Here is a 12,503-nt window from a genome sequence, read left to right on the forward strand (position 1 = left end):
TCTGACAGCAACACCAGCTCCTATCATAGTTAATTGATCAGTTGCTGCAGCTGCTGATCAAGGAAAATTTTCCTTCTAGAGAAGATGTTCAAAACATTGACTTTGTTGGGTGGTGGTTGATACACACTGATTAAATCTGGCTGGTTCAGCAGGGACAGCATAACTCCTTTAGAGTTGTAATACTTGTTTGCTTCTCTCACGAACTACCCTTTTGCACAATCTCTCACTTTTGTTGGTCAGCCTGTTGCCGATTTACAACTGTGACATACTGTTCCATTTCTATCCACTTTTAGGTGATCCCTAAAAAAAAACATTTCCCTTCAGAGAAGCCTATCATGTTCACACCTAACAACTGTACTTTTATTTTCTCCAGCAGTCATTACCTTTTGTATCACTTGACCCTCCCTTCTAGATTGTAAACTCTAAGGAGCAGGGCCCTCTGATTGCTCCTGTATCAGATTGTATTCTAACTGTACTGTCTGCCTTCACGTTGTAAAGTACTATGTAAACTTTTGGTGCTATATAAATCCTGTATAAAAAATAATACATTTTTTAATATTTGATATAACTGTACTCCAAGGGATTTTCAGTGGCCTTCCATTATCCAATTCCGACGCAATTTCACAAGGTTGCTTAGAGCCTTTTTTTGTCTTCATAATGTAGGTTATGCCACGATACTGACTTATCAGAATTTAGACCTTTTAGATACATGTGCATTTATTTTATAGTCACTTCACACCCTTGACTACATACAGGTGATCGCCATTATTATATTTAATTTACCTTGTATTTAATCTCTTTTCAGAGAACGGTTTTCACTTTGACAGGAGTCTATTTTTAAAGTGTCGAAAAAAAAAATGTATCCACCATGATACACTGTTTTATAGGTATGTATTATATAGGTTTGTGTGTGTATTCAATATTGCAAAATATGCTGTGTGTTTATATAGGTGCCTGAACTCCAAATATATTGTATATTTTTTTCTTGGTGCAGCATCGCTGTTCTCTTTATATAAGGAATTATTTAATTATTTTACAATATATTTTACAAAGGTTTATGTACTTGTGAAAAATGTATGGGTATATAATATTTACACATACATATAAAATACTACAGCAACTAACTTTGTGAATGCTACATATACAAATATATTAAATAGGATCATCTTTTATCTTTAAAAAATCCTTCATCTGTGTTGCTTTCCTTTATTGTCACTGTCAGAAAGTTTGAAGTCACATCTGTCACTATGACTTTCTCCAAGTTGTCTGCTGAGGGTCTCCAAGTCTCATCTTCTGGTTCCCCAAGTATCCTAGCCACAGGAATACGAGCAATAAGAGAAGGCTTTCCGCCATGTGTTACCAAAGCATCCTTGTAGAAATCAGATACCTGTTGATGGTATCCAGAGTTGTGCCTGTTTCTTGGGATGATTGTCTCTTGGGATTTAGAACTTTTAGTATCACTTCTAAAATTTGTCTTATGTGCATGTCCATCATAACTTGACTTTTGATCGTGTCTTGTGTGTTTATCTCCATGTTCCTTAGGTGAGAAACAAAGATCGGTCTGGCTTGTTGACCCCAGTTCTGAGTTCTGCCGTCTTGCAAGCTGTATGACGCTGTATGTCGATTTATATTTTAGTGGTCCTGCTTCATGTACCCTGGTAGAACCAGGCACATGTTCAACCTGACTACTGTGGTTAGTAGGAGACATTCTTATGGTTTGAGCCTCTTCCTTATGTAGTCCCTTTCCACGGTGATGTTTCTTTTTCTTAAAGTGTAATGTAAATCGCTCCCCTCCATTATCTGGCCTGCTTAATCTCTCTTTAAAGACATCATCATTTGCCCCGCTGCTCTCTTGTGGAGAGTTTGGGGCACTCCTTAACCCTTCCCTTGCCCTAGATGGTATTTGCTGAGCAGGATGACTGGGGTAAGGAACTCTTACACCACGCGTAGACTCCTTTCGGAATTCGTAGGTCTTTGCATTTGCTTTAGCTTGAGCCTGTAAAGGAAGAAATTGTATTACTTGGTACAAGTATCTAGTAATCACAAGCTATTTAGCATTTAACTCTAAATTAGTATTAGTGATCCAGTACAAACTTTATGGGTTTTCCAACAGTATATCTATCTATCTACAGTGCTTTGCGAAAGTTTTCGGCCCCCTTGAACTTTTCGATCTTTTGCCACATTTCAGGCTTCAAACATAAAGATATAAAACTAATTTTTTGTGAAGAATCAACAAGTGGGACACAATCATGAAGTGGAACGAAATTTAATGGATATTTCAAACTAACAAATAAAAAAAACTGAAAAATTGGGCGTGCAAAATTCATCCCCCTTAAGTTAATACTTTGTAGCGCCACCTTTTGCTGTGATTATAGCTGTAAGTCGCTTGGCGTATGTCTCTCAGTTTAGCACATCGAGAGACTGAAATTTTTGCCCATTCCTCCTTGCAAAACAGCTCGAGCTCAGTGAGGTTGGATGGAGAGCGTTTGTGAACAGCAGTTTTCAGTTCTTTCCACAGATTCTCAATTGGATTCAGGTCTGGACTTTGACTTGGCCATTCTAACACCTGGATATGTTTATTTGTGAACCATTCCATCGTAGATTTTGCTTTATGTTTTGGATCCTTGTCTTGTTGGATCTCCGTCCCAGTCTCAGGTCTTTTGCAGACTCCATCAGGTTTTCTTCCAGAATGGTCCTGTATTTGGCTCCATCCATCTTCCCATCAATTTTAACCATCTTCCCTGTCCCTGCTGAAGAAAAGCAGGCCCAAACCATGATGCTGCCACCACCATGTATGACAGTGGCAATGGTGTGTTCAGGGTGATGAGCTGTGGTGCTTTTACGCCAAACATAACGTTTTGCATTGTTGCCAAAAAGTTTGATTTTGGTTTCATCTGACCAGAGCACCTTCTTCCACATGTTTGGTGTGTCTCCCAGGTGGCTTGTGGCAAACTTTAAACAACACTTTTTATGGATATGTTTAAGAAATGGCTTTCTTCTTGCCACTCTTCCATAAAGGCCAGATTTGTGCAGTATACGACTGATTGTTGTCCTATGGACAGAGTCTCCCACCTCATCTCTGATCAGTCTTCTCCTTGTATGAGCGGAAAGTTTAGAGGGACGGCCAGGTCTTCGATTTGCAGTGGTCTGATACTCCTTCCATTTCAATATTATCGCTTGCACAGTGCTCCTTGGGATGTTTAAAGCTTGGGAAATCTTTTTGTATCCAAATCCGGCTTTAAACTTCTCCACAACAGTATCTCGGACCTGCCTGGTGTGTTCCTTGTTCTTTATGATGCTCTCTGCGCTTTAAACGGACCTCTGAGACTATCACAGTGCAGGTGCATTTAAACTGAGATTTGATTACACACAGATGGATTCTATTTATCATCATTAGTCATTTAAGTCAACATTGGATCATTCAGAGATCCTCACTGAACTTCTGGAGAGAGTTTGCTGCACTGAAAGTAAAGGGGCTGAATATTTTTGCATGCCCAATTTTTCAGTTTTTTATTTGTTAACAAAGTTTGAAATATCCAATAAATTTCGTTCCACTTCAGGATGGTGTCCCATTTGTTGATTCTTCACAAAAAATTACAGTTTTATATCTTTATGTTTGAAGCCTGAAATGTGGCAAAAGGTCGCAAAGTTCAAGGGGGCCGAATACTTTCGCAAGGCACTGTATACTCTATACAGTGTATTCTGCAATGAAACCATGGCACATGCCAGAACAATAATGTGGCCAAGATACAGAACAAACTTAGGCCTTGTTCACACCGGCCTTATCAATGTGTACACCCGCACAAGGGCTGTGTTCTATGAATCCACATGCGAGCAGTCTCATTTGTGTCAATTGGAATGCAGCAGGTGCATGGACATTGCCACTAGTACCAATTTGACATTTGTGCAGGTGCATGTCTCTAAATGCATTCGGGGACACAATCCCACGTCAGCACAGATGTGAAGTGAACCAATGGGGGTGACAGTCGAGATGGAAGGGTCAAGTGAGTAGTAAATATTAACAAGATGAGTGAGTAGGTCTTTTCTTTCTTTTCTATTTTTAGCTAAAGGTGGGTCTTTAATGTTGCAGTGAAGAGAGAACCACATTACCATTGGCACCATTCACTGCAACATTCTCCTATGAACCCCCCAGGAGGTTGGCATTCAACGCACTAGACGCATTGGAAGTGGGCTGAATAATGGTGGGTGTCATTCAAACTGGAACAAGACCAGCGCTGAATCTCACAGCGCCGAGTCTGTAGGGGGGGTGCAGTTGTTTTTCTATTTTAACAAAGCCTGTAACTGGGCTTTACAATCATTAGGAAAATCTGATTAGCTCCTTTTCAGCTACCTGGTTTTTCAAATATTTCCCGTATGCGAAATCCAACTTGTCTGAACATCTGAAACCTACAGAAAGCTGCATTTAAATTAATAAAAATGTCATACTTTAAATATTATTTATGTGACAAGAAACTGGAAATTATCTGGGAAAAAATATTACCTTTGGAATTCCACAAAATTATTACTATACATCTTTTGTACTTGAAATTCTATGGATAGTAAACTGATCCTTTAGTATGCTACCCTTGACAGAAACAAATACTTTATTATACAGTAAAAAACACTAAAATATGAAGTGGATTGATTTATCTCACCTTTAGAAGGAATGTTTTCGGTTTTGGACCCCTTTTTTTTGGTCCATACATTTCCCTCTCTCGCTCCCTAGAATAAAAGATAAATATTGTAAAAAGTTAAGCATTCTCTGAACTACGTTCCTGGATTTCAGCTTTACTACACATGGGGGTGAGTGTGCAATCATCCTAGGGATTTAAAAAAAAATAAAATAAATTAGCAAGTTACTGTGATTTACTGCACATTATAAAGGCTTCCTGTGACCTATACTATAGGAGTAAAGCCTAGTACACACGGGCCGAATGTCAGACAGCATCGGCCGGTTCAAAAGAAAGTGTGTATATTAGCAGACCCGAGAGAAGTCAGCCGTTTAGCTGGCTTCTGTCGAAGGGTCATGACCGAAAAAAAGGCCAATGGCTGAGAGTGCTGACTGAAGTTGTTCTGGCAGGCCCCCCCCCCCCCCCCCCCCGTCCCGTCAGAACACAATAGCACAGCAGGGGAGATGTCGCTGGTTCAAAAAAAGTGTAAATTAGGTGTCCGATTTGTCCTGCCGCAATATCCCAGTCCCGCTATAAGTCGCTGATAGCCACCATTACTAGTATAAAGAATGGATAAAAATATCCCATAGTTTGTAAACGCTTTAACTTTTGTGAAAACCAATCAATATACGTGTATTGGGATTTTTTTCCAAAAATACGTAGCAGAATACATATTGGACTTAATGTATAAAGAAATTTGATTTTTTTACATGTTTTCATTGAATGTGTTTTAGAGCAGAAAGTAAAAAAAAATGGCTTTTTAGACTTACCGTAAAATCCATTTCTCTGATGTTCATTAATGGACACAGCTCCTGATGTTCATAACCATTGGGTTATACTGCCCCCTACAGGAGTAGGACACTAGGCAGGAAAGAATTCTGGCTACACCCATGGGCAGTCCCAGGGGGTATACTCCTGCTCTCTGCTATAGCCACAAGCAGTGTCAATACCAAAGATCCCAGCAAGGAAATAGGTCCTTACTTCGGACTAGGAGGAGTGTCTATAGCAGAGAGAGGGAGTATACCCCCTGGGACTGCCAATGGGTGTAGCCAGCATTCTTTTCTGTGTAGTGTTATACTGCCCCCTACAGGAGTAGAACCCAATGGTTATGAATATCAGGAGCTGTGTCTGTCAATGAACAAAAGAAAACATTTTATTTTATTTTTTTTGAGAAAAAAGAAGGTGATCAAATACCATTAAAAAGAAAGCGCTATTTGTGGGGAAAAAGGACATACGTTTTGAGTACAGTGTTGAATGACCATTCAACTGTCAGTTAAATCATCTGTGGGCTGGTCAGGGAGGGGGGGGGGGGTGGTTGACGGGCAAATCTTTCAGATGTCAAGTGGTAATCACAAAATTTTCTTTTTTTTTTTTTTTTAAATCAGAGAGCTACAGACCTGTCCTCAAATGCAGACACCAATCTTGCATCCAAAATGTTTTCCTCTGGTTCCCAAGTGCTGTACCTGAAAGGAAACAGAACTGTAATTGCGTAGTGATATGTTGCCACCTTTAGGGTTGGAGTAAGCAATGTTACACACTAATGCTGAGTACACACAATCCGAAAATCGGACGAAAAATACTGCTTTTGAAGCGGTCATATGACAATCTGATCATTCGTACACAGCTTTTGAGACCCGATCACACTTCATCCAAAAAAGGGACAAACATTTTTTTCTTATTTTATCAGTACAGTATTAGTCCGGAAAAAAACAAAAAATTGGAAGACCAAGACAACGCATGCTCAGAAATGAAATCATATATTACAATACAATAAAAACATGAAATCACTTCCCAAGTTGAATTCTGTCGTATGAGAATTTTTGTAACTATAGTAACCTCTTCAATTTTGATATGGTACTAGCATGCAAAAAAACAAAAATGGACAATCGTTCGTCCGATGTTCTCATTGTGTGTAAGAGGCTTAAGTGTGCGTACAAGGATGAATCCTGAAAGCCAAGTATCCTTTTAAACAGTAACTCTGCATAAGACCCTGGGCACTTTATGCACATAAAGACTCTTGCATGCAGATTTAACTGATAGACAAGGCACCTACAGTGAGGGAAAAAAAAAAAATAGATTTTTGTCTTACTGTAAAATTATTTTCTCTGATGTTCATTGACGGACAAAGTTCCCTTGGGTTTATGCTGCCCCCTACAGGAGTAGGACACTAGGCAGAATAAAGTTTTGACTACGAATATAGGGTGGTCCAAGGAGGTATACTCCCACTTCCTGCTATAGGTCTTCAGTTTTCTAACAAGAAGTGTCAGTAGAACATAAAACCCAGCTCAATAGAGGGGGGTGCTGTGTCTAGGGCTGAACGATAGTCAATGTGAAATAGACTAGCATGCTGCAGGCGATAGTCACATCCCCGAAGATACGATAGTAAGGCATAGGCATTAGGCAGGGAGAAGTCGGGACTCGGGATGACTCACAGTGGTTGTAGCAGAACAGAGTCCGACATCCGTCCCACGCGTTCAAGTCTGCCTGCAGCTAGCCTAGTTCTGCTGACTGAGCGGTGAGCAGCGCGCCATGAGCAGCTGCACAGCTAACCAATCACGCGTGCCTGCACACCTTATTGGTTCGCTGTGCCGCTACTCACAACGTGATTGGTTCGCTGTGGCACGCTCACCGCTCAGTCAAGAGAACTAGCTGCGGGGCAGACTGAACATGTGGGATGGATGTCAGGCTGTGTTCTACCTTAGGTAAGTCTCTCTGCATTGAAGGGGACACGGCACGCTGGTCACTACATTGATGGGGGACACGCTGGTCACTGCATTGATGGGGGGCATGCTGTAGTAACTCTGCATTGAATGGGGGCACGCTGTAGTAACTCTGCATTGAATGGGGGCACGCTGTAGTAACTCTGCATTGAATGGGGGCACACTGTAGTAACTCTGCATTGAATGGGGGCAGGCTGTAGTAACTCTGAATTGAATGGGGGCACGCTGTAGTAACTCTGCATCAAATGGGGGCATGCTGTAGTAACTCTGCACTAGTAAAAATGACGACGAAGAGGATCCCCGCAAAAAAATATCGCAATATATATCGTTGGGGAAAAAATACCGCAATGTGATTTTTTTTTCAATATCGTGCAGCCCTAGCTGTGTCCATAAATGAACATCAGAGAAAAGGATTTTACGGTGAGACAAAAACTCAGTTCTCTCTTCCATTCATTGATGGACACCGCTCCAGATCTTCTTGACCCTTGAGACATCCCAAAGCAGTGTAAACATGAGGGGTGGTAACAACACAGCAAAAAAACACCCACCCCCCCCCCTCCCAAAGGCTAAACATAGCAAACCAGGTAAACAGGAGCTCAACCAGGAACAGCTGGAGCTCACCTGACAAAAAACACCCTCAAAGAGGACTAATCCTCTCCAACAGTGGCCTGCAAAAACTTGCGGCCAAAAGAAGCATCCGCAGATGCCAAGACATCCACCTTATAAAATGTTGTGAAAGTGTGCACAGAGGACCAGGTGGCCGCCTTGCATACCTGCAATACTGACACCTGATGATGGAAGACCCAAGAGGCACTAATCGCCCTGGTAGAGTGCGCCTTAACCGGGAAAGGAAAATCCTGACCCTTAATGGAATAGGCCTGCATAACCATCTGCCTGATCCATCTAGAAATAGTCGCAGACGCGGCCAGCCCCTTACGGGGTCCATCTGTAAGGACAAAAAGAGAATCCCAATTTCCGGGTTGACTCGGTCGCCGCCAGGTACAGCCGGTTTGCCCGAACCACATCCAAAGAATTTAAGACAATCTTTTTAGGATGCTTAGGCTAAGGACACAAGGAAGGCAAAACAAGGTCTTCATTTAAATGGAAACCAGAGACATCTTTAGGAAGGAACCACTGGTAGGGACAAAGCACCACTTTGTCTCTGTGAACCACCAAATAGGATGAATGACAAGACAATGCAGCCAACTTCGAAACCCTGCGCGCAGAAGTAATAGCCACCAGAAGGCTACCTTCTGTGACACAGTAAGCAGCAAAACTTCACAAATATTTTCAAAAGGCGGTTTCTGAACAACCAACAGCACCAAATTGAGGTCCCACGGAGGTAACAGAGATCTCACAGGGGGGAGCCAGGTGGGGGACCCCCCTGATCAAAGGTGTGAAACAAGGAACTCGTGGCCTACGGGCGCTGAAAGAAAAATCGGCAGGGCTGAAATCTGGGCTTTGATGGTACCCAAGGCCAAATGCTGATCTACACCTCTTTGGAGAAACTCAAACACGAGACAGCGAAAGTGAACGGGGGGGGGGGGGGGGACGCACACCAAGCAATGTATGCCTTCCAGACTCGATAAAATAATCTTCCTAGGAGTATATTTTCTAGCTTTTAACCGCGTAGGAATCACCGATTCAGACACCCCTCTATCCTTCAGCACCTGGCTTTCAACAGCCAAGCCATTAGAGCCAGCGACTGTAAAGCAGGTTCGGTCCTTGAGCGAACAGATTCTCCCTGAGAGGAAGTCACCAAGGGACATCAGCGACCAGCCGCACTAGGTCTGCATACCAGGACCTGTGAGGCCAGTCCCGAGCCATAAAGATGACCGGAATCCCTTCTGCTTCGATTCTTCACAGAGTTTTGGCAGAAGAGTTATCGGGGTAAATGTGTACATCAGATGATATTGGCCCCAAGAAGCCACCAGAGCGTCTGTGGCATCGACCTTGCTACGAACCTTTGCACCTTCCTGTTAAGACGCCAACAAGTCCACATCGGGAGTCCCCCACCGGAGACACAGTCGATGAAACACCTCCTGGTGGAAAGACACTTCTCCCTGATCCAACGCCGGCTGAGGTAATCCGCCTGCCAATTTTCCACCCCTGGAATATGTACAGCAGAGGTGGCTGGAACTAACCGTTCTGTCCACCTTAGAATTCCAGCTACTTTCCCGGCCGCTAGGACACTTTTGGTGCCCCCATGATGATTGACATATGCCATGACTGTGGCATTGTCCGATTGAATCCTTACCGGGTGCCCCTGCAAACGAACCATGCATTGGGTCAGGCAAAGCCTTATCGCCCAAATTTCCAGGATGTTGATTGGCAGGCTGGACTCCAGAGTCCAAACCCCCTGAGCACAAACCGTGCCCAAGACACCTCCCCAACCAAACAGGCCGGCATTCGTGGTGACCACCGTCCAGTACAGGGGAGAAAGGATTTGCCCTGTCGAAGCCCCGGAGAACAGAGCCACCAGATCAGGGATCCCCTCATGGAACTGAGCAAACAGAACCGCCTCAAAGGTGGAGACCAAGCCCAGCACTTGTATACAAGTCCTGAGTGATGACCACCAGCTGGACAACAGGAGCCGTAATGCATCCTGCAACTTCTGGAGTTTCACCTCCGGAAGAAACACCCAGGCTGAGGCCGTGTCCAGGGTCATGCCTAGATAGTCCAGCTTGGTGGACGGGGCCAAAACCGATTTTTGGGAAATTCAGATTACATCTGAACTCTTGCAGAGTTTGCACCGAAATGTCCAGACTGTCTTTTAAAGGCACCCGGAGACTCTGCTCGCAGAAAGAGGTCGTCCAAGTACTCCAGTACCACAATCCCCTTCTGCCTTAGCAATGCTAACACTGCGGCCAAACACAGGTTGGAAGGGAAGAACCTTGCCTGAGGCAAGGACCGGAACTCGATCTAGTAACCGGACCGAATCAACTTGTGGACCCATTTGTCTTGAACCAAGGGTGTCCACGGATCTGGAAAGAAGCAAAGGACGTCCTCTCTTCAGGCAGAAGCGGGCTTGTCTGCAGTCCCGGAGGAACCCGCTCTGGGACTTACAAGGCCAGGGCCTCTTGGAACCCTTTGCGGGGGTAATGGGTGGATTTTGATCTCTGGTCCTTAGATCCTGAGGGACGAAAGGACCACGTTTGCGACCAGGCTCTTTGCTTCTGGTAGTCTGTGGAAGCAGAGTGCTCTTACCTTCAGTAAGACCCTTAGTTATCTCTTCCATGGAAGCTTCGAACAAGCGGTCTCCTACAAAAAGGAGATCAGTCAATACGTTCTTGGAAGCCTGGTCCAGTGTTTCCAGTGAAACCAGTGTTTCATATCATGCGGCAAAGAGTCACCGCTGTCGCGGACACCCCACAGGCTAAAGGGGGCTGCATCCAGAGAGGCATCACAGATATAGTGCAACCCCTGGACCAACTGGTCCGCCAGGTCAGTAGGGGACTGTCCGCCTTCCAAATCCTGCCGCAGGAGCTTAGTTCATTCCCCTAAAGGTCTGGGAAACCGGCTGCAGAATGGAACTGGCCATGGTAAAAAAGGTATCGGACCAGAGATTCAGCCATCTCGTCAAAAGGGTCCTTACAGGATGGAGAGTCCTCCACCGGGAGAAGGGTGGCTTTATTCAACCTGTAAACCCACGAGTTCACCACAGGTGGTACTGTTAGTTTCTTTAATAGGGACTCTGCAAAAGGATACCTTCAAGCAAATGTTTAGGAACCCCGACAGAGCGTTTGGGTGAACCCCACTGACTCGTCGTGACAATGTCAAAATAGGGGGGGAAAGGGAAACACCTTTGCTACTTTGGAGGCTCTGCGGGTACCAAATAGCACCGGCGTAGCTGCGTCCTCCAATTTCAAAGTTACCGCACTGATACAATCAGCGCATCCACTAGCACTTTTTCATGTGCGGCTGTAGCACTCAGGGTGCGTAGACGCAGACCCAGTAGGGTGATTCGTGTCCGCGGTGGCCGAATCAACCTCAGAATCTGAGGAGACAGAGGATGCAGGTAAAGTACGCTTTTTGCTCATCCTATTTTGGAGGGCCATATCTACTTTGGACAACAGTGACTGCAGTCGCTGTCAAAGTGGACAAGGCAGACTTGGACCCTGCAGCCTCTGAGAGGGGGGTCAGGTGGTGACACGTGCTCCAGTGGACTCCATGGTTAACCTAGGGACCACCAGAAAAAAGTTTAAAAATTGCTGTAAAAATTCTTCCCACCGCTGCACCAGCAGCATCACAAGTCCCAGGGCACCAAATACAAAAAGGAGAAAGGAGGGAGCCCTTTAGCACCCACAGGGACTTACCACCCCCTCCTAAGAGACAGAGCTAGAGAGCCAGGCTGCACGCCGTGCGGTGATAAAAGAGAAAAAGGAAGTACAGGAACTACCACTAGAGGCCCACCGCTGAATCACCATTCCATAGGCTTCAAAAACATGGCCACTGTGTGATCGCAATGGGAAACTAAGAAAATGGCCGCAGACTACACAAACACGGCCGCCGATTATACATGCAGTCATCCACTGCAAAATGGCGGCTATACGCGGCCCCCAGTAAAAGGGAACCCTGCTAGGGTCCCCCACCAGGACCATACCCCAAAACCATGTTTTGCACAGCCGGTGGTGCGCCCCCCCCCCCGGACCACCTCCCCAAAAAAACAAAAAAAAAAAAAAACAAAGGGGGTCTAGTCATGGGTGAATGAATGGGGGGTGGTCCGCAGAGGGACCCTGATAGTGAGGGGGAGGACCTTGAGGGAAGGGCACTCAGGGGTCCGACCAAACCAGGGAGCTGCCCACGTCCACCCTGAAAAACCACCAGAAGTGGGGGGGGGGGGGACACTACTCACACCTTGGGACCGGGTGGGCACCGCTGGGCAGACTACCGCACCATCATAGAATGGGGGTGCTGTGGGCCAGAGGCACTCCTCATGGTGTCCTCATGAGCCCTAACTCGCCGGCCAGCCCCCGTCTAGTTGGGCTATGTCGCGGCCAACCTAGTGCAGAGCCAAGGTCAGGCCAGACTGGGAAGACTGTAAGGATCCAGTCCGTCGCCCAGTCCGGCAGTTGATTGTAGTTCTCACAGGAACAGAAAATAAAAGAAAAAA

At 45.0% G+C, this 12,503-nt stretch overlaps 1 protein-coding gene across 1 annotated transcript in view; it reads right to left on the reverse strand.

Annotated features, from left to right (window-relative positions):
• Positions 1-379: 379 nt before the first annotated feature.
• The window catches only part of CBX8 (chromobox 8), a 115,193-nt gene continuing 103,069 nt past the window's right edge, over positions 380-12,503 (reverse strand). The window contains exons 3-5 of the mRNA XM_082272387.1: positions 6,068-6,133; positions 4,656-4,722; positions 380-1,996 (exon numbers count right to left, since the gene is read on the reverse strand). Of these exons, the coding sequence (XP_082128513.1) occupies positions 1,163-1,996; positions 4,656-4,722; positions 6,068-6,133 (967 nt within the window). The 3' untranslated portion in view covers positions 380-1,162. The remainder of the gene's footprint in view (positions 1,997-4,655; positions 4,723-6,067; positions 6,134-12,503) is intronic.

Source organism: Pelophylax lessonae, assembly GCF_965119305.1.
Source record: "Pelophylax lessonae genome assembly, chromosome: 11".
In the NCBI taxonomy this organism is placed as follows: domain Eukaryota; kingdom Metazoa; phylum Chordata; class Amphibia; order Anura; family Ranidae; genus Pelophylax; species Pelophylax lessonae.